The sequence below is a fragment of the Otolemur garnettii genome, unplaced genomic scaffold (assembly GCF_000181295.1).
Source record: "Otolemur garnettii isolate 467f Iridium unplaced genomic scaffold, OtoGar3 scaffold00011, whole genome shotgun sequence".
Taxonomy (NCBI): Eukaryota; Metazoa; Chordata; class Mammalia; order Primates; family Galagidae; genus Otolemur; species Otolemur garnettii.
Window position 1 is genome coordinate 14,372,512 of NW_003852406.1, and position 18,609 is coordinate 14,391,120.

Genomic DNA, 18,609 nt, shown 5'->3' on the forward strand with positions numbered 1-18,609 from the left:
TCTTCAGCTTATAAACCTACTGACTTTCTAAAATGACGCCCATGTCAGAGAAGTCTAGAGGAAATACCAGTATACTTGTGAGTCATTTCTAAGTCTGGTGATTTTATTAGTGAGTACCACTTGTATTTAAATGAGTATCATTACATTGATAACTCATAGTCTCGTAACAAAATGTATTTGATTGCCTTCTTGGTGCACATAAGACTGAAAAGATGGGAAATGCCTCTAACTAGCATACCTAAAAGTATTACCAATTTCCCAAACATTTTTCTTCTCTCCATTTATCCTAACTCATTATCCATCCCCTCTATCTTTCAAAAAGGTCCTGGAATTCAGTTAATTACATTACTGCTTCTTTTCATAGATTAGGATTTTTTTTAATTTTTATGTAAACAAATAACCCAGGGGCACCCACAAAAATATCTAGCTCTTAATAAACCAAATGATGCTTTAGCTTTTGCCACACTAATTCTATAGGTTACGTATAATATTATTTAGCTATTCTGTTTTGTTTCTAGAGATGGAGGTCTCTCAATGTTGCCCAGATTGGGCCTAAACTCTTGGGCTCAACTAATCATCCCACCCCAGTCTCCTGCATAGCTGAGAATGAAGGTTAGAGTGCATGTGGTGAAAATAAGATGGAGTCAGGCAGGTCGGGGCCAACACCACACAGCTACTCTGGTAGGTTTGGGTCCTAATCACCTTTAACTTCTGTCTCTCATTCTTTCTGTTTTGTAAATTTAGCCTGTCCCACAGCTACTTGCGTAGTCTTATATGTAGCATATATACATAAATATTTCAAAGGTAAACAAATAAATGAATAGCTGCAACTTCTAAACTCCATGGTTTCAATTAAGCATGTAGGATTACAACAATACTTCTACAGCACTCCTAGACACCACCACCACACTCAGCATTATTTCATAGACAAACAAAAATGATGCCCTAGAGTAGCGGTTCTCAACCTGTGGGTCGCGACCCACAGTAACTATATTAAAGGGCTGAGGCATTAGAAAGGTCGAGATCCACTGCCCTAGAGATGTTTTTAATCTAAAGGACTATCTCCTATTTCAAAAGATAAAAATACAAAACGTTCTTTTATAAGAAAAGAACTCATATGTGTGATACAAAATGAACCCAAACAAACAACAAGTAGTCAAGATAATGCTAAGAGGGCTTGGCACCTATAGCTCAGTGGTTATGGTGCCAGCCACATGCACTGGGGCTAGTGGGTTCAAGGCTAGCCCACGCCTGCTAAACAACGACAACAACAACAAAAAAACAATAGCCAAGCATTGTTGGGGGGCACCTGTAATCCCAGCTACTTGGGTGGCTGAGGCAAGGGAATTATTTAAGCCCAAGAGTTTTAGGTTGCTGTGAGCTGTAAAACCAGGGCACTCTTCCAAGGATGAAATAGTGAGACTCTGGCTCAAAAAAAGAAGAATAAGACTCAGCGTCTGTGGCTCAAGTGGCTAAGGCACCAGCCACGTACACTCAAGGTGGCAGGTATGAATCCAGCCCGGGCCCTCCAAACAACAATGACAGCTGCAACCAAAAAATAGCCAGGTGTTGTGGCGGGCACCTGTGGTCCCAGCTACTTAGGAGGCTGAGGCAGGAGACTCGTGTGAGCCCAGGAGTTGGAGGTTGCTGTGAGCTGTGATGCCACAGCACTCTACCCAGGGGGACACCTTGAAGCTCTTGTCTCGAAAAAAAAAAAAAAAAGAAGAAGAAGAAGATACTGCTAAGAGTCACCAGAGTACAAGCAGACAATCCTTCCTAGAACACAGAATACTGACTGAAGATGAAAACTGAAGTGCACCAATGGCAGAATGATAGAGGTGGAGGAAAGGTGAGGCATAGACAAAAATTCTAAAATAAAAGGAAGCCATCCAGGGTTTTAATTAATGCATTTTTCTAAAAAGTAAAAATGAGGTAACATGGACTAGTCGAGAAGACTTTGTAAATTAAATTTCCTATTGAAAATTTTCTTCAACAAAGATACATGCTCACTTGTGGATGGTCTCAGTGTAAGAGTTCAGCTGCAAAAAAAGACTTTGTACTTACCAAAACGTATCCTCTACCACAATGCTGCATAACGTATCAAGTGAAAGACAGTTGAACACAACATGAGGGAGATAAGCTACAGTTAAAGTTTATTTACTAGAGTTTGCAAATTATACTACTTTCACATATAGAGAAAAAGCACAAAATTTAGATATCAGTTTTGAAAATGGAGATATATTTTTTGTGGTGGAACCAAAGCCTGAAGAACATAATTGGAAGTCAAGTGTCCTTCCATTGTAGAGGGTAATTATGTATTATATGTAATATACATTAGGCTCAGAACCCGATAAGCCCTAATTAATGTGATTCAAAACTCTCTCACACTTTTGGTCAAGCTATAAAAGAGTTTTTTAGACAAACACAAGCAAAATAAAAAACTATAAAGACTAATAATAATTCAAATGAATACTGAAGGACTTACCAATTTGGCCAGCCTTGACTTTAAATGGAACATCCAATTCGCTCTGCAGAAAGAAGAAAAAAATTAAAGACCATCTTAAACTAAAACCCCCCAAAATCACTTTTATATCATCATGTAAAAACATTCATCCCTAAGAAATAACAAAATCTAAATTTAAATACAGTAACTCATCAAAGACACATGTTATGGCTAAAAAAAATAAGAGTTTAATTATTTGGTTTTTTTGGAGACAGGGTCTTGCTATTTTGCTTGCACTAAAGGTAAGTAGCATCATCATAGCTCACGGCAACCTCAAACTCCTGGGCTTAAATGATCCTCCACCTCAGCCTTCTGGGTAGGTAGGACTATAGGCAAGTGCCATCATACCCAGCTAATTTTTCTATTTTTTGTGGAGATAGGGTCTGGCTATGTTACTCAGGACTGAAGAGGGATTTATTAACTTAAACTTTGACTCTAAAGAAAGAATTCACAAGAGAAGCAAAGTTATAGATAGGAAAAAGTCTGTAGTTAAAGTAAGTGAGTAAACTGGTTATTTCAATAAATCAAACTGAATAAAAAGGCAAGTCAAATGAACTTAAACAGATGGATACTGCTTATTTGAAATAGCAGAAGGAGGACAACAGAATCCTTTAGCATAAATTAGTTGAACACAATAACTGAATAAAAATTCTCTCTCAAATATTTAGTAAATTTTAAAATGTAGATTTCTAACATATTATTTACTAGTTAGCATCTCCTTTAGGTAAGTTACAGACAAGTATCAACAAATAATAATAAACTTTCACCCATCTAGATTCCAAACCATTAGAAAGTTCACATAACTTTTTTATCCAGTATACTAAACAATAAGTGATATTCATAATGATTACCTGACTCTTTAAAATTATTAAAACTAAACCACTCAGTACTTCCTTTTTATATGTGTATCTTACTATATACTAATACCATAAAAATCTGACCAATGAAATATAGTACTTTAGGTAATAAATAACTAAAGTAATTAATTTACCTGATAATCTGAGTACTCATACATTCTAATAGGAATTGACCAAAATACTAGCTCTTCACAAGATGTCTTTTTTAGACCAAGAAAAACAAAAAATCATTAACGCCAATAAGAAAGAAGCTCAGCCCCCTTAAGGTACAGAAAAGATAAACTCAAGGGAATTCACATTATAGACTATATAAACTGTAAACCACACACTTCTAAAAATATAGCCTCAAGTTCATTTACCAAAACCCCCTTCTGAAATACTTTTCATATAAAATAAATGTAAGGAATTCCATATCAAAATAAAAGCTCACCAATTGGGAAAGGAGGCTAGTTTGAATTAAAAGAAAATATAAATTACAAAAAATTTCATTATGTTTAATTCCAACCAAAATTCAAATTAGGCTAACACAAAGTTCAAACGATTTGTCTCCTAAGTACATAAGATAAATACCCTGTCACAATTCTATTTATATTTATTTTCTTATAAAATATTGTCATAGAGAAAAAAGTGTTTATTTCAATCTCTAGCAACAGAATCCTAAGTTCTAAATTTCTGTATAAAATGTTCGAAATTATAGAATCCTATACTACATATAAAGAGAAGGAAAGAAAATGTTAAATATTTTGAGTACCTACTATGAGCCAGGGTCCACTTATTACCTTATTCAAGCCACAAAGACCCAAAAATATTACACTGCTTTATAATTAACTTCACTTTAAGATGATTAACTGATGCTCAAGGATACGAAGAAACCAGAAATTAGAAACCTGAAAAATTAATTAAACAATAAACCCATTCTTAAGTGACTTCATAAACTCAAATTTAGCCTGATAAGCTAAATATAACAGGGATGAGGGGGAGAATGTCATTCTGTTTTTAGTCCAACAGTAAATGACACAGATTACTTTCTGGCACTACAGTACAAAATGATTCTATTTTACCTCTTAATATTACTATACTACTATAAGGCTAGATTGTCAATATACTTCCAAAAATATCATTTTTCATTACACAAACTGCTAAAAAATCAAGCCCTATCTACTTGAAAAATATGTAAAGGTAATTTTGAAGAAAAATATTTCTATAAGAAAAATGTCAACTACAAAGCTATACAAATTAAGAAAAAACACCCCATTTTCCAAGAGAAACTATTTTAATAATGAGAAGGAAAAAAGTTCCAAATCTTTAATCTCAGATTTTCTAACAGCAAATACTGTAGTTAAAAAAGTAATCCAACTTTGAATGACTCAATCACCTTATCTGGTACAAGGTACCAGATGCCTAGTGAGCAAACTTAAATTAACTGAGTTATTAGTGTAGTTTAAAAAAACTTACCAAGGCATTTTCTTTTATCTGTAGATTATCTAAAGCCACATTACCTTTAAAAAAAGAGGAAAAATATAACATTAGCACATCAATTAGTATAAACTATCATAATGCAGGACCACTCACTAAGAGGCTGCTAAGTGCTAAGAATACAATGGCAAACAAAGTAGACAGAAAGAATTTAAGACATCACTGGCACAAAATAGTTGCTACACCTGTATTTAGACTTGAGTTAGTAGTTGTAGCATATTTTTGGTTAGTCCAATGTAAACGAAATTACAAAATAATTAAAGTAACTAACATTTAAATGAAAAATGAGAAAGAATTTGGAACCTTTCGGACTGAAGAACTTTATAGCCAAAGAAAATAGCCAGCAATTTGAATGATAAAGCAAAAAATTTCAAAAGGAGAACATAAAGAGATTACAAGGACACATCAATTATCTTGGATTCCTTAATACTGTATCAACTGACACTTTGTCTGGTAACATGGTGTTAGTCTTTCATGACTCCAAACATTCCACTTCCCAAAGACTACTGTTTATGGTTCTCATATTCTTCACAATTAGTCCAACCTTTCTATACCTATTCAGATGTTGTCATAAAAACTAAAGTCATAATGATGCTATTACATGACTCAAATTTTATGATACTTAAATATTTGTGTTCATACATGTATAAAAACTAAAGCCAAACTTTTTTATTTTACGTAAGTTCTATAAAGGTTAATAAAACTATAGTCTCATACTACATGCAGCACAGATTACTATTACATATTTTCTTAATCACTCAGGATATTTATTTTTAAAGAATACTATAGTATCTATACTCTCTATTAATATATTTCAATCAAATAACTTTTTCTTCATGGTATCTTAGAGGGAATTAAAAGGTCTATTTAGGGGCGGCATCTGTGGCTCAAAGGAGTAGGGTGCCAGCCCCATATACAGGAGGTGGTGGGTTCAAACCCGACCCTGGCCAAAAACTGCAAAAAAAATAAAAAATAAAAGGTATATTGAATTTGATTATGCCATTTTAGAGATCTGCTTTTCCCCAGGCTTATAATTTGTGCAAACATTTATTAAGTACCTACCATGTGTTAGGTGCTAGAAAAAGAAAGATTACTAGAACAATGTCCCTGCTATTGAAGCACTGGCAGCCTACTGGAAGAGCCTAAATTATGGAAATTTTAGAAATACTCTATTAGCATTCCAACAGGTGAGTACACAAGATGCAAAGGAGGAACCACCTAACTGCCTAGGTGGGTCAAGAACACACAGAGGTTTGGGCTGGAAGACTGAGGAAGTGCTCACTGGGTGGATAAGAAAAGCAAACAGACCTGGGTAGTAAAGCTCATTAAGAAAGCCAGGTGGTGCAGTGTAGCTGGAGGGTGGGAGAAAAGGAGAGAGATGAAGTCAGAAAGGCAGATATGGGTCAGACTAACAAAAGCTTTCAGGATGAAAAGTTCAGACTGGAGAGATAAAATACAGGTAACACAGATGGATAATATTTTGGAACCATTACTCTACTATACTAAGGAATAATCTCTGATTTGTCCAAGCAATATAGCTAAAAGGATACTGCAATATTGTGAGGGAAGGAAGGATAACACGAGGGAGGAAGGAAGGAAAGAACCTTAGGACCTAAATGTTCAGCAAGCAGGCATAACTCTTGATCCATCTATGTCATAAAGCAAAAAATAAAAAAAGGAGAAAGACATGGGAAAATGTTACAGATTATAAAGGGATTTTTTTTAAGGTTAAAAGGCCAGGTACAGTGGCATACACCTGTAATTTCAGGACTTTGAGAGGCCGAGGCAGGAGGACTGCTTGAGCCCAGGAGTTTGAGACCAGCCTGAGCAACACAGTGAGATACTATTCTACAAAAAAATATAAAAATTACACAGGCGTGGTGGTGCACACCTATAGTCCCAGCTACTCAGAACGCTGAAGCAGGAAGACTGCCTGAGCCCAGGAGCCGGAGGTTGCAGTGATGTATGAACGCCACTCCTTCTCCTGCCCTCCAGCCTGGGCAACAAAGTGAGAGGGAAGGAAAGGGAAGGGAAGGAGAGAAGGAAAGGAAGGGAACAGAAAAGGGAAAGGGAGGGGAGAGGAAGGGAAGGGAGAAACACGTTGAAGAAAGCCCGGATTGATCCAATATTAAAAGTGTCCCTATTCACACACAAAGAAAAACTGTTAGACACCACAATGCTCACAGTAGTTATTTCTATATAATAAAGCTCATTTTCTGCATGTGTGCAGTTTTCAAATTTTCTAAAATAATTTGTTGAAAACTACAATGAAGAGAGAAAGGGAAACAAGAAAACCCATAAAAGGGAAGAAAATATTACAGCATTATAATAAGAGGAAAGTGAAAGAATATCAGCAGTCAGACAACTTCTATAACACAGAGAAAAGAAACTAAAACATAAAGTACCACAGTACGGGCTCAGACCTATCTCAGTGGTTAGGGCACCAGCCACATGCACTAGGGCTGGTGGGTTCAAACCTGGCCAGGCCCAGCCTGCTAAACAACAATGACAACAATAACAAGAAAATAGCCGGGCATTGTGGTGGGCGCCTAGAGTCCCAGCTACTCGGGAGGCTGAGGCAAGAGAATCTCGTAAGTCCAATGGTTGGACGTTGCTGTGGGCATGACGCCACAGCACTTCTACCCAGGGCAACATAGGGAGACTCTGTCTCAAAAAAAAAAAAAAAAATCCACAGTACTTTCGGGGTCAAAGAGGTAAAGTCACAGTAAAGGATTATTTTGCAGGCAGAACTGACATGATGTCATCAACTGCCCCAATGTAAAGATAATGTCATAGAAGACTGACATGTGCTTGGCAATTGGGGGAAAAAAAGTCCACTAAAAGTACATCAAGTAGAAAAATATTCCTGGATTTAATCCTGCCACATAATGAACTACACAAAATTACAATTTGGAACTCTGTTCAAGTTGATAGAGCGATCTGCAAAGATAGTAGTGCATGCAGGAAGTCATTCAAACTGGTTTAACAAGATGTAAGGCCCACATGCAGACTTGCACACCTGCTTGTGAATTCTGACTGTTCCATCCAAACACTCAATTGGTGGATCATCGGTCACCAGGAGTGCTCAGAAGTTAGCTGCATTAGAGCTGAAGTTTTTATAAATAATTCTTATGGTACTAACATAATGTTTGTAAAAATATAAGTACCTTATTAAAAAGTGGGCTATTTCTACTGCACTAACATTTTGGTTCTTTGAGGAAGTAATGGTGGTACGTAAGATATAAAATACTGAAAACCATCAGTATGGCTAACCGAGTTAAACCCACAGATAACAAGAGAGTTCAGTGATTATCACTAGGTAGTCAGATTAAAGATGGCTTTTTTATTCATATGTTTTGGTATTTTCTATTTTTTATTAGAACTAGATATTACTTTCATATGAAATTATTTTACAAATTGTAATTAGGGAAATGGAGAAATAAAACAGGTAAATTCTAACGTCAATATGACCTCAATATTTTTATATAAATTAGTTGTATATCTACTACCTACCCTAGATACATAAAAATAACAAAGAAATATCTACTTCCACTATCCATAGTCTAGCAAACAAATACATACTTCCTTTTTGAAAATGTAAATGTTATCCAACAAATAGTAACTGCAACAATTACAGAGTGCTACATCCCATAAATTATTTGCACTAAGGGAGAGCCACTAATCTTAATACTAAGAAAAGGGGAGGAGTACAGCAAATTTCAGATTAACACGAGGTAAAAGTGCATTCATTCATTCAACAGTAGGCAAGTGCCTTATCTCCACTAAACTGCACGCTAATCTGATAGATACACATGCAGCAGTTTCATTACACTGCCTATGAAAGGCTAGAAATGCCATTTAAATAAAAATAATTTGTAAAACTGAGATTAAGGCAGATCCCCCCTAAAAATTAACCATTTTATACTTAACTGAATACTGAATAAAAAGGTTTTATTCTCCTTTTCTCCTGAAAGATAACATAATTCTATATATAACTAAATAACTTTATTGCTGTAGCCAGATCAACGGGGCTTAGAACATACTGAGGCCAAAGAAGTTCCTGAAAAACTCAGAGAAGGGGAAATATTTGTAATCTTTGTAAGAAAAAAAAAAAAAACAAGGACAGGAGGACTAACTGACTAATGATTAGACATGAATAAACTTAACTCTGCCAGCAAGGAAAGCACTAAAGTCAATTCCACAATTAGGAGCCTCTAATCTCAGTAGGTCCAAAGAGACAGAGGAAACAGATACAAAATTCTTAGACGTGATCTCTGCGCTGGACAGGCCTAGAGGAGGAGGGTAAGCCATAGGTACACAACTGTGCTTCAGAAGAGACCCCTGTCATTCTCAGTAATAAACTACAAAAACGTGGGTAAGTACATACTGAAGGAAAGCAAAGTGGCAAAGCCAATCCTGAAAAATGCTTTAAGTACCCTAAAAGGATAAATCCTATCCAGGATCAAAATTTATCTAATAATCTTTATCAATGAACCAGAAAAATGGAAATAAAAGCAAATCCCTCAAATTAGCAAATAACACCAAGAGTCAGAGTCATCTCAGAAAATAAATTAAAAGCCAGATGTGGTGGCTCACACCTGAAATTCCAGTACTTTGGGACGCCAAGGCAGGTGGACTGCCTGAGCTCAGGAGTTCAAGACCAGCCTAAGCAAGTGCAAGACTCCATCTCTAAAAAATAGCCCAGCATTGTGGCGGGCGCTTGTAGTCCCAGCTGCTTGGGAGGCTGAGGCAAAAGGATCACTTGAAAAACCAAGGGTTTGAGGTTGCTGTGAGCTATGACACCATAGCATTCTACCAAAGGTGAGACTGACTGTACAAAAAATGAGACTGACTCTGTCTCAAAAAAAAAGAAAAGAAATTAGAAATAGTTCCTAAATTATAGAAAACAACCAAATTGGTACATTTATGAAAAAAATCAAATGGTACTGGCATAATATGGAACAAGTCTGCCTAAGTCCAAGAACTGCCTTTAAAATACGTAAGGGCCAGGTGGAAAGGCTCACATCTATAATCCCAAGACATTGAGAGGCTGAGGCAGGAGGATCACTTGAGGCCAGGAGTATAAACCAGCCTGCTCAATACAGTGAGACCCCATTTCTACAAAAAAAAAAGTTAAAAAAGAATTAACTGGACATACTGATATGCTCCTGTAATTCCAACTACTAGAGGCTGAGGCAAGAAGATAGCTTAAGCCCAGGAGTTTGAGGCTGCAGTGAGCTATGATTACGCTACTGCACTCTAGCCAGGGCAACAGAGACCCTGCCTCTGAAACAAAATTCTAAAAATTAACAGAACACATAATGGCCTAAAAAATAAGTATAAATATAAGTGCTAATGTTATATACTTCCAACTAGAAATAATCTCTTTGAACTTTTTCACAAGTTTAGACTATGGTACTTAACCATTTATATAAATCCCCAACCTGATCATAAAAGCCATATTGACTCTCCTTACAGCAGGTACTCAAGAAATATTGACTTACTTGATTGGCTGTTTCTACCCCAACACATTATGCATTCTCAATTCTCAATGCATATTGTGTTGGGGTAGAAACAGCCACAATAACATAAACCTTTTATATTTTAGAAAATACGTTCAGACCTATTACATTACTCAATCTCACAGCCTCCTGGGTAGAAGGCAGGACATGTATATTAAGCAAGAGAAACAGGCTGAGAGCAGTTAAACGAATCCTGTGCCAACCTGCTAAGCAGCAGTACTAAGTTCCTAAGGCTCATGGCTTATGGTGCTCAATACTACATTCAGAACACCACTCTGCACAGCAGAAAGAGTACAGAATTTTAATTCAGAAGGTAAATGTAAATCTACTTTCCTTGCCAAAAAAAAAAACCCACAAAAAAATCAGACTCAGTGCTGACAGGCTTGTGTAGTTGTTGGTTTCGCTTTTGGTCTCTGCATTTTAAAACAGAAATGAGAAAATCCAAAAACAAAAAATGGAACTAAAATTCCACAACAAGGGCATACACAGAGCATTGAGGATTACGTTAGGAACGTTACCAGAAGAAAAGATAGTGCCAGAGAGCAAAACAAAATGGCTGTTTTAATATTTGTAAAAAAAATCAATGTTTTTCCTCAAAACTAAAATATAGAAATTCATAATCTAGGATTTAGAACTATTTGGGACATTAAGATCTTTAAATCTATGTCTAAGATCTTTAAATTTATGTCTAATGTGGGACATAAAGATCTTTAAATCTAATTTCCTCTCACTTTATACACAAATTAACAGAACTATAAAGACATTCATTGGTTTATCCAAGGTTACACAATTCTTTTCCTGGCAGTACTAAGAATAGACTCTGTGTCTCCTGACTCCAGAGTCAATACTCCTAATATAAAAAATAGAGAAAAATCCAAAACGGTTATCAAAGACAAAAACCTACTAACAAAAATGTCATGCTATAACCAATGAAGCTAGTTTTAACCATTATAAAATAGTGCAAATACACAGGGCTGTGTACTTACTTTTTAAGATTTCGTTTATGTATCTATAACATAAAACATTCACTATTTATTTGAAAGCATATTAAAATGTTCAGACACATTCATTTTCCAAGGAAGTGAGCTAAAATAAACAGTTTTTTAAAGCATGAATCAAATGATTTTAAAGACTGATGTTTTAAGAATACTGAAGAAAATTTACAGCTATTCATTTCAAATGAATCTATTTACTTAACGCAAATATACCAGTCTAGACCTCTTCTAATAGGAGTTCACAATGACTTTGTCTTAGGAGAGGAAAGCGGAAGAGAGAAAGTAAAGAAGAAACTCTTACTCTTTCCATTTCCCTATTACAGCAGGAAGCCTTGGCAAAGAAAGGCAGAAAGCTGCAATGTTACCACTGAGCTTTCTCCCTGTCCATACAATGCAAGAATCTCCCATGGTGAATCATACGACAGGGCGTCCTAGCAGAATGGTGACCAAAATACCAACTCTTAGTATTATTTCTAGAAAGGAGTACATTTTTAATTAATAATGCTATTTAAATATCATGGAAAGGGATTTTAAGTTTTTAAGCATTGCTTTTACTGAAAGTAACTGAGCCTGAATACATTACACCATAGCATGATCTTTTTGGTCTTATTTTATATGTTACAAGACAGACATGAAATATGTGGACTCCCCTGTACCAAGTGATGGCTAGGAGGCAAAAAATAAAACAAAACAAAAAAATCCCTCTACACAAGTTTAGTGAATTGCTTAGATACGACCATATTTTATAGGTCAAGGGAAAAAAGCAAAGAGACCTGCTTTTCCTTTCATTCTCAAGCTGTCCTCTAGGTCCCTATTAAGACAAGGTAATATGGTATTTTAGATTTGGATCTGCAAATAACCTGGAAGTTCACCTATCTTGTCAGAATTCATGGCTGTGAGCAAAGACTGACTCTTTACACACCAGTATCGTATGACAAACAAAAAGGGGAGAGAAAGATACATCTACCATTTCTCACGATGAACACAGAGAAAATGGCAATACCACTTTTCTAATGAAGGATCTCCTGCTGCTCCAGCTTGTTCAAATCACAAATATTTAAAGACGGAAGAAATAACCTGGTCTAACTCTTTCTTTGACAGATAAGAAACTAATGGTCACTGGTGAGAGACTTGGCAAAAGGCACACAATGGGTAGCATCAGAGACGGAATGAGGTCCCAGGTTTGCCCGTTCCTGCTCCAGCGCTCATCCCCCTTCCTTGTGCTGTGCTGCTCCCACAGGGTGAAGGAAAGGGCAGCACACAGCACAGGTTCAGGCTTGCTTTCCAGAGCTGCACACTTTAGGGGTACGCCACCTGACTCCTAGGTAGTCCATGGCCACCCCTTGTATCTATCTGCACATCACAGTCTCTGTTTATTCCACCTATCCGATGGAAGTCAGAGCAAGGGAGTTCTGAATGGAGGACTTTCCTGGTGATTCTCCATAGTAAATCACTTTGAAAAATCAAACTGGCACCATTGATGCTGCAACAACACTACTTAAGCCAAATTGCAAAAGATCTAGCATTTCAACATCACTTGTCAAGTACACGTTATTCTTAAAACAATTATATCCCTGAAAAACCTCAAATAGCCACAGGCTGTGCAATTTATCTCTGGCTACCAGTTTGTGAGGAACAAAAATCTAGATAAATCCTCCTACCTACTTGGGCAGCACATGCCAACCAGGCACTATTTTAAACCTTTGAAAACCTAACTTACAAACTAACTGACAAGTAATACCATATAAGTATTGTAAGTGTAAACTCAAAGGCAAATAGGTTTGATTCCAGAAATGTATTGGGAAAATAAGAAATATTTAGGTATGTAATGTTAGTTCTATAGGAAACTGAAGTCTGATGTTAAAAAAAAATACATGAAAATGAAATAAAAACAAAGCAGGAGGTTTTCCACCACTCAGCTAGGTTTGTTTATCACTACTACTGGCAACATTATTAACAATACAAAAGATTTTCACATAATTTGTCTCACATAGTGTCATAAATCCATTTTATAGATTAGGAGGCTGAGGCTTACAAGATTAAAATACTTTTCCCAGAGTCTCACAGCTAGTAAACAATCAGGGTCTCATTTTTCTACAATGTCAAGAATTTTTTAAAGGATATTGCATTTAAACTACTTTAAAAATGCATAGGAATTGCTTAGCATTTTTTCTTTAATGGGGGGGTGGGGGTGTGCAGCAGTTCATTGTATCCAGAATACACTTCCTGATTCTAGACATTTTAATAATTCTCCCCATCTCTCACTCAACAATTTCTGTTTATTGTGCATTTCATTGTGAATACCTATATATGAATGTATGCACAGCACAATCTTTTGCAAATCACATTAACATGGTATTTTGATTCTTAATACTGCTTCCTGGGCTAGGCATGGTGGCTCATGCCTGTAAATCCTAATACTCTGGGAGACCAAAGCCGGTGGATTGCTTGAGCTCAAGAGTTACAGACCAGCCTAACCAAGAGTGGAACCTGTTTCTACTAAAAATAGAAAAAAGTAGCCAGGCATTGGGGTGGGCATCTGTAGTCAAAGCCCTCCAGTCTGGGCAACATAGTAAGATCCCTCTCAAAAAGGTTTCACCTATCTGATCTTACTATTCTTTGGAAACAAATGTTAAACTACATTGCTACCTCATAAGAGTACTGGATTTCTCCCTGACTCGGGAGGCTGAAGCAAGAGGATCGCTCAAACCCACGGGTTTGAGGTTGCTGTGGGCTATGACACCACCATTCTATCCAGGGTGATAGAGTAAAACTCTGTCTCCCCCCACCAAAAAAAAAAAAAAAAACAGGCAGCACCTGTGGCTCAGAGAAGTAGGGTGCCAGACTCACAGACCGAAGGTGGCAGGTTCAGACCCGGCCAAAAACTACAAAAAAAACTCCTGCTTTCTGATATCATCCAAGCAAAGATGTATGTACTTTTCACTGACACAATACCTTTTCATCACTTAAGACATACTGCCCTCTCTGAGTGATAAATCTTATAAGAATAATATGTCCTTTTTAACTCTTTCCTACGTTTTTTTTCAGCACCCAGTAGATTTCCCCTAAATGCAGAAGTCATTCTCAGTCTTCTCCTAGACCGGAGTTTCTTAACCAACATTTTGGGCTGGATAATTCTTCCTTGCAGGGAACTGTCCTTTGTATTACAGGATGTTTAGAAGGACCCCCTACGGTAGCAGTTCTCAAAAGGGTCCTGGCATTAGGAAGGTTGAGAACAACTGCCCCAGGGTCTATCCACTACAAGTCCTTGCACTACACATCTCTGCTCTCACTGTGATTACTCAAAATCTCAGACATTGCCAAATATCTCCTTGGCAAAGTCATCCCTGGTTGAAAGCCAATCTTTAGACTAGTCAAATACTCTTAAGATGTAGCAATGTAGTTTATCACTTGTTCATAAAAGAACAGTAAGGTCAGATAGGTAAAAGCTTTTTGAGAGGGATCTCACTATGTTGCCCAGATGGGAGGGAAGTGGCTATTCACAGGTGCAATTATGATGCATGACAGCCTCAAACTCCCACCTCAAGTGAAATTCCTGGCTTAGCTTTCCAAGTGGACTATGGGCACAAGCCATCACATATGGCTAGGTCTGTAAAATTTTTACACAATGAATTCTTCCCTTTTCCAAGACTTGAAAATTCAACAATAAAAACTGCTACGACCAAACTCAGCAAATAGTTTTCGAATAATACCAAAACTATCTATTCTTCTTAAAATTTGTCAATACCATGAATACCATAAATATCAGCTATTTTATTAAATTAACATTCCATTTGTTTACACTAAAATGACTAAGGCAAACTTCTCCAGCAATAATTTTAAAGAACAAAAATAACCAATTCAGATATTTTGCCTATTTTAATGAGGAATTAGGGTGACAGATGATATACTGTGCAATAACTATAAAAACTCCTAGCCTCTAGCTCTCTTTACAGCAACCACAAAAATAAAAGGCAGCAAAACTTTATAGAGGCAGAGCTATGGGCTGATAAAGCTGAGAGAATCCTGATTGGATGTTCACTGTACACCAATTGTGAAAGAAATGGGCGTATTTGCTCAGGGCTATTAGAAAGTTAATATTGGTCACTGGCAGAATACTTTATTCTAAACTAAAAAAGAGAAAGCAGGATGAAAGAAACCAAAGTCTCCCTTGCTAGATTTCACCAAAAAAGACAAGGGGAAAATGAATTTCAGTTGTGAAAAAGTTCAAAATCTTCAGGCAGCATACTCCTCAGTATCATAGGAGGTAAAAACATTTACCACAGAGTGTTGGTACTGGAAAGACCCTTAGATGGGTGTCTAGTCCAACTTCAAATTTCAAAGACAAAGAAGAGTAAGATTTGGTAGTGAAGGAACCTTCAATTGTATCCATACATTATCTCTGGTTTTTTCTTTTTTTTTCTATCACCCTGCATAGAGTGCCAGGGTATCACAGCTCACAGCAACCTCAAACTCTTTGGCTCAAGAGATCCTCTTGCCTCAGCCTCCTGGACAGCTGGGACTACAGGTGCCCATCAAGATGCCAGGCTAATTTTTCTATTTTTAGTAGAGACAGGTCTTGCTCTTGCTCAGGCTAGTCTAGAATCCCTGAGCTCAGGAGATCCACCCACCTCAGCCTGCCAGAGTGATGAGATTATAGGAGTGAACCATCAAGCCCCGCCCATCTTATCTCTTTTACAAAGAAAATGAAGTAAAGACAGCACATTATAACTTACTAAAATTTGAGTATTTACATGGATAATATATTACCCAGTATTATTCAAAGTTTTCATAATTTTCGATTATTTTTTCTATGGAAGTTTAAGATGAAAAAACTAGTAAGATAAAGAACCATTAACACCATTAAGATGAAGGCCCAGTAAGGCAAATGGTTTGTCTAACACAGAACACCAATCATTAGGGCTAGAACACACTGCTTTTTAAAATTCAAAATGTTTATGAACTATAAGGAATAACTGGAAATAATATTGTCAGTATTCTGAAAAAATATCTGATCTCTGCAGAAGGCACTAGACATTTAATTCCTGGAGTGTTTCTTTCTTTTGCGTTACACTTAGTCTGGTGGGAGGGGAACATAAAATATATACAGTGGACCCTACATATCAAAAAAGTCAACCAACTGCAGATAGAAAAAATTTGAGGAAGGGCGGCACCTGTGGCTCAAAGGGCCCCATATGCTGGAGGTGGCAGGTTCAAACCCAGCTCCAGCCAAAAACTGCAAAAAAAAAAAAAAAAAAAAAAAAAAAAACAAAAAAATTTTTTTGAGGAAAAAAATGAAAAACAATATGATAAAAAATGCAAAAAAATACAGTATATCAACTACTAACACAGCATTTACACTATATTAGGTGTTAATAAGTAGAGACTCTAGAGTTGACTTAAAGTATACGGGGGATGTGCATAATATATAAACAAATACTAAGCCATTTTATATTACATAAGAGACTTGAGCATCCTTCAATTTTGATACCCTAAACTGGGTCCTGGAATCAATCCTCAACCCCCAAGTATAACAAGGGAATGCCACCAAGTTCCACAAATCACAGGAAACCAATCAAACGGTCAATGACGTATTAAAAACAGCCTCCTACAATTCAGAGCAACGTTCACGCTTCTGTAACAGCACTGCCCAATATAAACAGGTAGGATATGGTCCACATACATGATAATAAATTTTAGGAGTCAGGTTTTAAAAAAGGTAAAAAGAAACAGGGGAAATGAATTTTAATATATTTAACTGAGCCCAATATATTACCATTTCAACACATAATCAATATTAAAAAATCATTAATGGAGTATGCATTCTTACTCTCCCACTTCATTAGGAGAAATATTTATATTCGAAACAGTGCACATTTTACAGTAATAGCAGGAGTCAATTCCCACTGATAACCTTTCAAGTGCTCAATAGCTACAGTGGCTACCCCATGGGCAGCTATCTGTTCCCTCCACAGGAGTAGTTTTTTAGATTTCCCTCAAAAGCTCACAAAATTCGCAAACCTCTAGTGGAGAGAGAAAGTACCCGCAATGTCCCCAAAACTTAACACATAATTCGTGCAAATAAGCTTTTTGAAGAACGTGCAAGCATATTTTTATCTACCTCTAAACCCTTAATCTCTTAGGATAAAAACGTTGGCATCAATTACTGGGCATGCAACCAAGCAGACAATACTGGTCTAAGGCTTGACTTTTTCTCTGCTGCTCCCAAAAAACGCTTGAAAAGTCCTCTTCGCAGGGGGAAAAAAATCACTTTCTCGGATGCGGAAGAATAAAGTCAGACCTTTCTGAAAGATCTCCTGCCTATCCTCTCCAACCCTAAAGAGAAGGACCCCTGTTCTTGCTCCCTAAAAAATGATAAGAGAACTGCAAGACGCAATTTCCTTTTTCTTTTTCCCTGGTGCCACTTTTTCTGAGCGTAGGTAACAGACAAACGCGCTCACTCCGCGCAGTACTAAAGCAGAAAGGGCTTTCATTTTAATGCTGGGGAGCCAAAGGGGCCATGCTGCGTACGCGGGAGAGGGGATACCCAGAGATGGGCAGGGTAAGGGCTTGGCCTCAGGGACAGGAAAGGTGCGGGCTCGGCGCGGGCGTGATCCCGCCGCAGGTCCCCACCCCGGGCCGGGACCCCGGCACCCCGGGAGGCCCCCGGCACCCTACACCTGTCGCACCACGAGGGGGCCCCGCCGGGCGCCCTCCCGGAGGCGGAGTCTCGGGCGGCTGACAGAGCGGGGCCCGGCAGGAACCCCCAGGAGGAGTCCGCGGCGTGGGCCCCCGGCGCCCGCAGCCCGCAACCGCGCCCCTCTCGCTTACCGCCCCAGATCCCCAGCTTCAGCTGAGATTTGTTCAGGTTCTCCACATAGTCCCCCAGGAAGCGGTTCAGCAGGTCCGCGACCACCGACTCCAGCACCATGGTGGGACTGAGGCAGCAGGAGGAGGAGCCGGAACCGCCCTGCGCAGCTGAGGGCGGCGACCCGCGCCGCGAATGACAGCCCCTCGGGCGCCGGCCCGCCCCGCGCCGTGCGCGTGACCCCGCCAGTGCGCAGGCGCGCCGCCGCCCGGGCCGGAGGGGCGCGTTGGCCCGCGCGGGTGGGGGACCAGGTGGGCACAGGAGGCGCGTCCGGGCAGCCGCGCTGGAGCGGCCTACACCACAGGAAAAGGACATTGAAGATAAAAAGAGACAGCAGGAGTTAGTAAGCTCGGGGACATCTACGTGGCCGCGGCTTCCGCGACGTCCC

The 18,609-nt window shown here is 38.2% G+C and overlaps 1 protein-coding gene across 1 annotated transcript in view; it reads right to left on the bottom strand.

The window, feature by feature from the left end:
* Positions 1 to 18,375, bottom strand: part of VPS13C (vacuolar protein sorting 13 homolog C) — a 190,569-nt gene extending 172,194 nt beyond the window's left edge. Inside the window, exons 1-3 of the mRNA XM_023510002.1 lie at positions 18,185 to 18,375; positions 4,816 to 4,859; positions 2,486 to 2,528 (exon numbers count right to left, since the gene is read on the bottom strand). Coding sequence (XP_023365770.1) covers positions 2,486 to 2,528; positions 4,816 to 4,859; positions 18,185 to 18,284 — 187 coding nt within the window. The 5' untranslated portion in view covers positions 18,285 to 18,375. The remainder of the gene's footprint in view (positions 1 to 2,485; positions 2,529 to 4,815; positions 4,860 to 18,184) is intronic.
* Positions 18,376 to 18,609: the final 234 nt, after the last annotated feature.